Here is a 9,384-nt window from a genome sequence, read left to right on the forward strand (position 1 = left end):
TACCAGAGCACGATGAAAATCAAGTAGTCGTTGATGAAGCTCCAGCGACTCGTATTTCTAATCGGAAAAGGAAACGTCCAGGGTGGCACTCGGATTATATTATGGGAAGCAATGTTGCATATTGTCTTCTAACAGAGGAAGGAGAGCCAACAACTCTTCGTGAGGCACTGAATCATTCAGATGCATCTCAGTGGATGACAGCTATGCAGGAAGAAATTGAATCTCTTCATAAAAATAAAACATAGGAACTTGTGCCATTGCCGAAAGGTAGAAAATCTATTGGAAATAAATGGGTGTATAAGATCAAGCGAAATGGCGATGATCAAGTGGAGCGGTATCGTGCAAGACTGGTGGTTAAAGGATATGCTCAGAAAGAAGGTACGGACTTTAATGAAATATTTTCTCCTGGGGTTCGACTTACAACAATTCGAGTAGTTCTAGCGATGTGTGCTACATTTAATTTGCATCTAGAGCAGCTAGATGTGAAAACTGCATTTCTTCATGAAAATCTTGAAGAAGAAATTTATATGCTTCAACCAGAAGGTTTTGAACTACAAAAAAAAAAAAGAACTTGGTTTGCAGGTTAAAGAAATCTCTGTATGGTCTCAAACAGGCGCCGAGATGTTGGTACAAGAGATTTGATTCTTTCATAATGAGCCTTGAATATAACAGACTTTATGCAGACCCTTGTGCATATTTCAAGAGGTTTGGGGACAATGATTTTGTTATTTTGCTGTTATATGTAGACGACATGTTGGTTGCAGGCCCCAACAAAGATCGTATTAATAAGCTGAAGGCTCAATTGGCTAGGGAGTTTGAAATGAAAGACTTGGGCGCCGCAAACAAGATTCTAGGGATGCAAATTCACCGAGACAGAGTTAATAGGAAGATTTGGCTTTCTCAAAAGAATTATTTGAAGAAAGTCTTGCAGCGCTTCAATATGTAAGATAGTAAGTCAATCTCAACCCCACTTCCTACTAATCTCAAGTTATCCTCCGTTATGTGTCCTAGCAGTGAATACGAGAGGAAGGAGATGTCTCGCGTACCGTATGCATCAGCAGTGGGAAGTTTAATATTCGCAATGATATGTACAAGACCAGACATTGCACATGCAGTGGGAGTAGTTAGTCGGTACATGGCGAATCCTGGTAAAGAGCATTGGAATGCTGTAAAGAGGATCCTTAAATACATCAAGGGAACCTTAGATGTTGCATTATGTTATGGAGAACCGGAATTTATTGTCAAAGGGTATGTTGATTCAGATTATGCAGGTGATATCGATAAAAGTAAATCTACCACTGCATATGTTTTCACACTTTGTGGTGGAATAGTAAGCTGGGTTTCAAAACTGCAGTCAGTTGTGGCGACGTCAACAACAGAGGCAGAATATGTAGCAGCTACTCAAGCTACTAAAGAGGCAGTATGGTTGAAGATGTTGTTGGAGGAACTCGGACACAAACAAAAGAATATCACTCTATTTTGTGATAACCAGAGTGCCTTGCATCTTGCAAGGAATCCGGCATTTCATTCAAAGACAAAGCATATACGAGTTCAGTATCACTTCGTTCGTGAGAAAGTGGAAGAAGGAGCCGTGGATATGCAGAAAATTCATACTGATAAAAATGTGGCTGATTTTCTAACAAAGTCAATCAATCGTGACAAGTTTATTTTGTGCCGTTCCTCATGCGGCCTAGCAGAGACGTAAGCAACATTATTGGCAAGGAAGGATTATCGTGTGAAGATTTATTGGGCTTCAATCAAATCTTCAAGTGGGAGATTGTTGAAATATTAATGGTGAAAGGTGGGTGGTTGATACATTTGGTCAAACACCACATGTATATTGTGGTAATAAGTTGGTGCCTACAATTTGTGTAGACAAATTCGACTAGGTAAACTTCCTTACACATTCACCTACCACATTTCTAGTAGTATAAATATGAGCCTTAACCATGCTCATTTCTCATCCCATAATTCATTCTCCATTCTTGTTCTAATAGATTAAATAGAGAATTTGTGAGTAATCTCCTAATTACAAGAGATATAAAGATTAATGTTTATCCTTGTAATTAGAGAGAAGTGTAATTCCTATTATTCTTATTAGTGAAACGTTTCTTTCCTTGCCCGTGGTTTTTTACTCTTTTGGGGTTTTCCACGTTAAATCTCGGTGTCCTATTTTGTTGTTATTTCAATTATTACTAGCGGTTTGCTATAATTCGATGTCGCTTTTGATCAACAAGTTTTACTTTATTCTAATTTTCAAGGTTTGTTGATTATCTTTAAACATTAACCAGTTTGTTCATCTGTTGTATATACGCTGATGTTTGTTCATCTGTTGTATATATGTTGATGTTTGTTCATCTGTTGTAAATATGCTGATACCTACGATTATCTAAATTAGGAAAATGATCTAAATATGTTTACAGAATATATGATATTTTAGATACAAGTATCACTTGACAGACTTTGATGAACTAAAAAATGACAAAACTTGCACACCTAATTACTAAAGTAAGACAATGTAGAACCATTTCATCAAGAATCTTGTTTTTAATGGAGATGCATAGATATTCTTGTTTTTGTAACTTCATGTTTTTTACGTAAAGGTTCAAGTTTTTGCTGTTTTATTGTTTATGTTTTTGTGCATAAAGATAAACTCACTTGATTCTATTTATAAATAAATTACTAAGTTCAAACGATGAAGTCAATAGAGGTTCTAACTTTTGTCTTCTAGTCCACTTTCCCTGTCCCTGTCCCTGTCCCTTCCCCTCATTTTTATAACTACCAAATTTTTTCAAACGTAGCTAACACATTAACCCCTCTAAAAATCTATATAAAAATCCCTTACTCTTCCAATTCAATATATCCTACATCATCTATGGATCGAGCCAACTTTCGAACCCAAGTCCTAACTCGCCATTTCCCAAATCACGACAAACCCGTCGCTGATATCCTTCACGCAACCTCGTGCCTTAGTTACATCTCCGAAGAGAGTACCGAATTTGCCTCTCATTTGGACACCAAGTCACTTCGAAAACTTCTAGATGGCGATAGCATTGATGAAATTGATCATATGTTCAATTTAATGTTGCAAAGTGAATTGTTTTGTCCTAAAGAGAGAGGTGGTAAAGTGTACATTTCGCCGGATTTTAATCAGCCGATGGAACAACAAAGAGAGATGACGGTGAAAAGAATCAATTATTTGCGAGAACAAGGAGTTTTCGATGGGTGGCTTACTATGAAGGGTCCTCGAGCCGAGCTTTCAGGGTTTACTCGCGCTAATTCTTGTGGTGTCTTTGATCATTCTCTTGGCATTAAGATTGGTGGTCATTTCTTTTTATGGTATGTCTCAAAATACAAGAAAATCATGATAAAATAGCAATACCCAATCACATAAATGTGATAAATGCGAGTTATGAAGAGGTGAAATTTAGACAGTCATTCCTCTATTCAAGCGCCGTATCTAGAACGTCTTTCAGCCGATATATAATAATTTAGAAAAAAAAAAAAAAAATCTTGATACTAAATTAATGAGTGTCGACAAGTAAGAGTTTAGTTTCATTATGTTATTCACAGATCAATGTCTAAATGATTGATTTGGCTGTTAACAATTCTCATATTGACATATAAGCTCGTTATAAAGATAACCTTAAATTAATGGAGTACATAATTATATTTGTCTAGTTATTTTGAATTGTCGGGCATTATTGTAGTTTAGTTTTCATATATAGTGTTTCTAGTTCTATTTGAAAACATAAATGTGAAATAATAGACAACCATTTGTTGGTACCTAGTTGTCTTTATCTTTTTTCTGTCCCTTCCTTTTTATCTTGTTTGCACTTTGCTTCAATGAAATTGTTCATCTTATAATGAAAGTAACTAACATCTGTTTATGTTCTCTCAAACTTCAGGGGTGGTGCAATCAAATACATGGGAACAAAGCGTCATCACGATAAATGGTTGAAGGCCACCGAGAAGTATGAAGTGACAGGTTGCTTTGCAATGACCGAATTAGGACATGGAAGTAATGTATGTAAAAGATTTTGTTCTTTAATTAGTATAATGCAAATGCAATTCTGTATATATCATTATCATATCGATTACAGTAATGTTTCATGTTTAGGTTCGAGGCATTGAAACTATGACGAAATATGATGCAAGTACACAGGAATTTATCATTAGTACTCCTTGTGAAACTGCTCAGAAGTATTGGATTGGAGGTGCAGCTAATGTAAGATATCGTTCAAATTAGCCTTTTTTTTTGTGTGTAATCCATGTATGATAGTTATGTTATGTTTTTACAGGATGCTACACACACAGTTGTGTTTTCACAGCTTGAAATCAATGGTGTGAATCAAGGAGTGCATGCTTTCATAGCACAAATTAGAGACGCGAATGGAAATATATGTCCAAATGTTCGCATAGCTGATTGTGGTCATAAAATTGGTTTAAACGGCGTTGATGATGGTCGAATATGGTAATGATTGAATTACATGACAACATTATAAAACAGTGACGGTTTTACGAATGGTAACTTCAAACATATGTGTTTCAGGTTTGATAATTTACGAGTACCTAGAGAGAACATGTTGAATTCGGTTGCTGATGTTTCACCAGATGGGCAATATTTGAGTGCGATAAAAGATCCTGATCAGGTTAATGTCAACCCATTCTTGTTACATTAACATTGAAATCTATTTACTTGAAATGTGAAAAAGTGTGGTCTGATTCATGCTTGAATTCAGAGATTTGCAGCTTTTTTGGCCCCGTTAACATGTGGACGTGTTACTATAGCAACGTGCTCAATGAACACAACGAAGGTAGTAAAAAAGAACATTAAATCAGCTTAAATTAATCAAGAATGTGATTAATTGTGCTGTTGATTCAATGCAGATTGGTTTAGCAATTGCAGTAAGGTACTCTTTGTCAAGAAGAGCCTTTTCAGTTGGACCAAATGAACCTGAAGTTCTTCTGCTTGATTATCCTAGTCATCAAAGGCGACTTTTACCTCTTGTAGCGAAAACGTAAGTATCAAATGCTTAACTTTAACATAACAAGATAATCAAATTTGACGTCTGATATACAGTTTTAACTTCATTCCAACTATTTTTTTTGTTGACAGATACGCGCTGAGTTTTGCTTCGGAATATTTGAAGATGATATACGTGAAAAGAACGCCTGAATCAATTAAAACTGTTCATGTAGTTTCTAGTGCACTTAAGGCTACTTTAACCTGGCATGCCATGCGAACCCTTCAGGTTGTAAAAGCAAGTGAGCATTTCAAGTGGTTCAGTTTCAAGTGTCATAAACTAATCGTTTTCATATGTTGATTTTAATTCAGGAATGTACAGAGACTTGTGGCGGGCAAGGTTTTAAGACCGAAAATCACGTTGGTCATTTGAAAAGTGAGCATGATGTACAACTTACTTTAGAAGGAGACAATAATATTCTAATGCAACAGGTACTAAACCATATGTTTGTGTACTATAAGTGTGTATCCTAATTATAACACTGGATAAGCAATACTAGATTTATGAATTTGTATACGCGAGTTCAGGTTAGCAAAGTGCTCCTAATGAAGGTTTTAGCAGCCAAGAAAAGGAATAAATTAATCAAGGGTTTGGGACTAGAACACTTGAACACGCCTGCTCCTATGATCCCTACTCAACTTACAAGTTCTACCCTCAGGACAAGTCAGTTTCAGGTGATAAGACGATAAACTTTTGCATATACTGATCTTTAAGAAGTGTTTGATAATATATAAATAATGATTTGAAAATTTTGTGGCAGAACGATATCTTCTGTTTAAGGGAGAGAGATTTAATACATCATTTTGTTACTGAATTCTCACAACGCCAGGCTCAGGGACGAAGAAATGAACACATATTCACAGAGGTTAGGCAAACATCCTATCTCTTGATTCCTCTAATTCATAGTAACTAGTTTGTCTTTACTAAAAGGTGGCAATATTAACCCATTTAATATTAATTAGTCAATTCAGGTTATGGTTAATCTGTAACAGTCCAAAAGGGGCCTAATAGATTAGACGGATTGAATATCACTTAAAAGTGTATTTTAAAAAGCATAATACCAATTATATCCTTAAAAAACGAATTCTAAGTTTATTAGATGGTGATTCTCATTTTCCGATTTTGTTACCACTGTTAGACATACCAAATAGCTGAGGATTTGGGCAGAGCCTTTTCAGATCGCTTAATTCTACAAAGATTCCTTCACGTTGAAGGACCGATTTCAGCAGGCCCTTTAAAGGTAAAATTAATTTATGTTACCTATAAATCGTTTGTACTTAAAGCTACATTTAGAAAAAGATGAAAACCAATTTTATGAAGAATTTATTTAATATTATTAAGAATTTTTATTACAGGATGTACTAGGTCTAATAAGATCAATGTACACAACAATAGTGATGGAAGAAGATGCATCGTTTCTTCGATACGGCTACTTATCAACACAAAACGCTGCAGTCGTTAGGAATGAGGTTCCAAAACTGTGCAGTCAATTAAGACCACACGCACTTACTTTGGTGACGTCTTTTGGGATCCCTGATGCACTTTTGGGACCGATAGCTTTCAACTGGGTCGATGCCAATGCATGGTCATCACTTTAAAGACAACATCGTGTAGACCCCACGTCTTACATATTATAGCTCATCCATAATAAAACTCACAGGGTATACTTATAATGATTTTAAAACATAGTGTTAATGAATGCATTCTATTGCACACCTAAAGATACGCTAAAATCCTAAATATCTTACTTATTATGCTTAGATTCAAGAGTAAGGGGCTTAAAAAAGGTACCTAATCCTTGTCCTGTTGTAACTCGCTGTTCTATCTCATTTATCTTGAACTTAAGCATCTCAATTTCTCTAGAAAGATCTTCATCGCGCTGTCTCAATGCCTAAAAAAATATATAAGAATCAATGAATGGTAATAAAAAAATAGTTAAAGCTACAAATAGACTATATACTTTCACTTTTGTCACACTTTAAGCTATATACCCCAAATAATCTCACTGTAGGTTATAAACTTTTAAAGAGTGTATTCATGTCAGCAAAACGTTACCTGCTACCGGTTGTACCGATAATTTAATTACGTGGCATTTTTTCTTTTCTTTTAAAGATGACATCGAACGGATACAAGTAAGGGTTAAAGCTATAAATATGCTATATATTTTCTCTTTTGTCCCAATGTATGCTATATAGTTTCTCTTTTGTCTCAATGTAGGGGTTTTAAATACCAACTATAATCCTATGTGGAATGACAACTCATCGCCAAGTAGAATGACACGTCATTATGTGTTTTTGTTCCAGGTTAAAAAGTTTAGTCGTTTACATTAATACACTTTTTAAAAGTTTATAACCTACTATTTATTAAGGTATATAGCCTACAATGGGACAAAAGTGTAAGTATATGACCTATTTGTAACTTTAACCCTAAAAAAAAAACACGACCAATGCACACTATATACGTATTTTGTAATGCAATTATATATAGGAAAAGAGGTGATAAAGATAAGATAAAACGAACCTCGAGTTCTTGTTTACGAAGTGCCTCCTTCCTAGCTTCTGATTTCGAACTTCTTTGAACTTCTAAGATAACAGCAATTCCTGCAACCTGCGTAAACCGAATCAAATAAGTTAAACAATCAGACATTATCATACTATCCTATGTAATGTTTGAGCGATATTTACAGTGAACACGAAAAGTTCTCCAACAAGATCAGCAGCAGCTTGCACCGCCTTCTCCTCATTCAGCGGACGAATTGCAGCGTCAATTGCATGACCATATATACGCCTTTGTAGCTTCGTCTTAAATCGATGATTAATCTGTACAACATAGCCACAATAAGGATCCAATATATACTGATGTACACATTTAATTACTTTAATGTTTTAAAAAACCACATACCTTACCAAAATTTTAAAATTTCAGTGCGGTCCGTGCGGATAAACATAAAATAAAAACTGTAATTTACTTATAGCAAGATTGAAAAAAACGTGAAACGGGTTGAGACGGTCGGGACCTTAAAAGTCGAGACGGACGTTGACTTATATATATAAATATATATACTCATATTTGGTGTCCAAAAACCTTCGTTGACAAGTTTGTACTTATGATTGCTATTACCGTTAATAATAATACAAAAAAGTAACACTAAACTGCATCAATAATGATCGATTTGACAGATTTTAACCGAATTTTCAACTTTTAACCGGTGTTGACCCGACCTTTCCCGCATTTGACCCGATTTTGACCAATGGCAGATTTAGGACGACGAAACGGGGTCGAGACGGGCTAGTCACCAAAAGGTCACAACAAACGCAACGGACGTCGTTTACAACACTGATCCATAGTACTGTACTGCCTTTTGGCGCTGAAAAAACGAACTTTTAACATGTTGATTTAGAATGTAAATTGAGTTAACAGTTTTAAGCTAAATACAGAGTGCGGTTGCTATAACTGATAACAAAATGTAGAAACCCTAAAATATATATACAGAATTATGATTTAAGAACAATTAACCTGAGCAACGTTGATAATGGAGTGACGGAATTGAGGATGACGGCCCGCTTCTTTCTTGATCCGTTTAGCGATCGGTTTACAGACAGTTTTTAGGGCAAGTGTACCTAGCTTGGCAAAAGGCAATATCATAACTTAAAAAAGGGTGCAGCAGTTTATGATTGCACACTACGTGTTCGACGTTTTGCCCATCAGAAAAAAAGCAATCAGTGTGAGATATTTTTTAATTGGATTGTAGGAAGAATCTAATTGGACGAGTACATTACGCAAAGTTATCCAATAAGGATTTAGTGACCAGTTTGTTTCATGGGTTCACATATGGGAATGGGAATGGGAATGGGAATGGGAATGGGAATGGGTTTCATGGGTTCACATATGGGAATGGGAATGGGAATGGGAATGGGTTTCATTACACTATAGGAGCCAAAAGTATACGGATTACTACAAAACGAAAACACCATCCATCCAATAAACTAAACTAGTTGTTGTTGAACCCTCGCTTCGCGCCGAGGATTCGGCTTTCAATGTATCTTATTGCGTTTAGTTTGTAAAATTATTTCGTGGCTAAAGAATGATGTCGTTGAAGCGCAACCCGAGTCGAACTAAAAGGTATAACCCATGAAAGATTTAAATGTTATTTTAAATTAAAAATATATTTCAATCTCCGCGTTTAGCTAGGTAATTATCGACTTTTAAAAATTTAACGCAAAATCAACGTGTATGAAAGTACCCCAAATATTTATATTTTTTAAAAAGCGTCCGTTTTGCGTATAGTTAGTGACATTGTGTTCCTAAAATTATTTCGAGTTTAACGATGGTGTCGAAAAAATTTAACTCGTTGCGA

The 9,384-nt window shown here is 35.4% G+C and overlaps 2 protein-coding genes across 2 annotated transcripts; one reads left to right on the forward strand and one right to left on the reverse strand.

Annotated features, from left to right (window-relative positions):
- The first annotated feature begins 2,851 nt into the window (after positions 1 to 2,851).
- On the forward strand, positions 2,852 to 6,867 carry LOC139861099 (acyl-coenzyme A oxidase 3, peroxisomal-like). The gene is made up of 13 exons (XM_071849402.1): positions 2,852 to 3,339; positions 3,909 to 4,026; positions 4,121 to 4,228; positions 4,302 to 4,474; positions 4,553 to 4,652; positions 4,743 to 4,817; positions 4,891 to 5,021; positions 5,120 to 5,255; positions 5,339 to 5,458; positions 5,555 to 5,701; positions 5,788 to 5,892; positions 6,166 to 6,267; positions 6,383 to 6,867. The coding sequence occupies exons 1-13, from the start codon at positions 2,876 to 2,878 to the stop codon at positions 6,623 to 6,625; spliced, it is 2,022 nt and encodes a 673-aa protein (XP_071705503.1). The 5' UTR covers positions 2,852 to 2,875; the 3' UTR covers positions 6,626 to 6,867.
- LOC139861100 (uncharacterized) lies at positions 6,339 to 8,779 on the reverse strand. The gene is made up of 4 exons (XM_071849403.1): positions 8,544 to 8,779; positions 7,712 to 7,846; positions 7,548 to 7,634; positions 6,339 to 6,918 (listed from the first exon to the last, which is right to left on the reverse strand). Exons 1-4 carry the CDS (start codon positions 8,670 to 8,672, stop codon positions 6,772 to 6,774), a joined length of 498 nt encoding a protein of 165 aa, XP_071705504.1. The 5' UTR covers positions 8,673 to 8,779; the 3' UTR covers positions 6,339 to 6,771.
- Positions 8,780 to 9,384: the final 605 nt, after the last annotated feature.

The sequence above is a fragment of the Rutidosis leptorrhynchoides genome, chromosome 8 (genome assembly GCF_046630445.1).
Source record: "Rutidosis leptorrhynchoides isolate AG116_Rl617_1_P2 chromosome 8, CSIRO_AGI_Rlap_v1, whole genome shotgun sequence".
Classification (NCBI taxonomy): Eukaryota; Viridiplantae; Streptophyta; class Magnoliopsida; order Asterales; family Asteraceae; genus Rutidosis; species Rutidosis leptorrhynchoides.

What these genes read in the sequence shown, in the direction of transcription:
- LOC139861099 (XM_071849402.1), top strand. Translation starts at nt 2,876, where the DNA reads ATGGATCGAGCCAACTTTCGAACCCAAGTCCTAACTCGCCATTTCCCA. An exon ending in GTTGATGATGGTCGAATATG is followed by an intron (nt 4,475 to 4,552) that starts GTAATGATTGAA and finishes TATGTGTTTCAG; the next exon opens with GTTTGATAATTTACGAGTAC. An exon ending in TCAGGACAAGTCAGTTTCAG is followed by an intron (nt 5,702 to 5,787) that starts GTGATAAGACGA and finishes ATTTTGTGGCAG; the next exon opens with AACGATATCTTCTGTTTAAG.
- LOC139861100 (XM_071849403.1), bottom strand. Translation starts at nt 8,672, where the DNA reads ATGATATTGCCTTTTGCCAAGCTAGGTACACTTGCCCTAAAAACTGTC. An exon ending in CCATTATCAACGTTGCTCAG is followed by an intron (nt 7,847 to 8,543) that starts GTTAATTGTTCT and finishes TATGTTGTACAG; the next exon opens with ATTAATCATCGATTTAAGAC. An exon ending in TTCGTAAACAAGAACTCGAG is followed by an intron (nt 6,919 to 7,547) that starts GTTCGTTTTATC and finishes ATATTTTTTTAG; the next exon opens with GCATTGAGACAGCGCGATGA.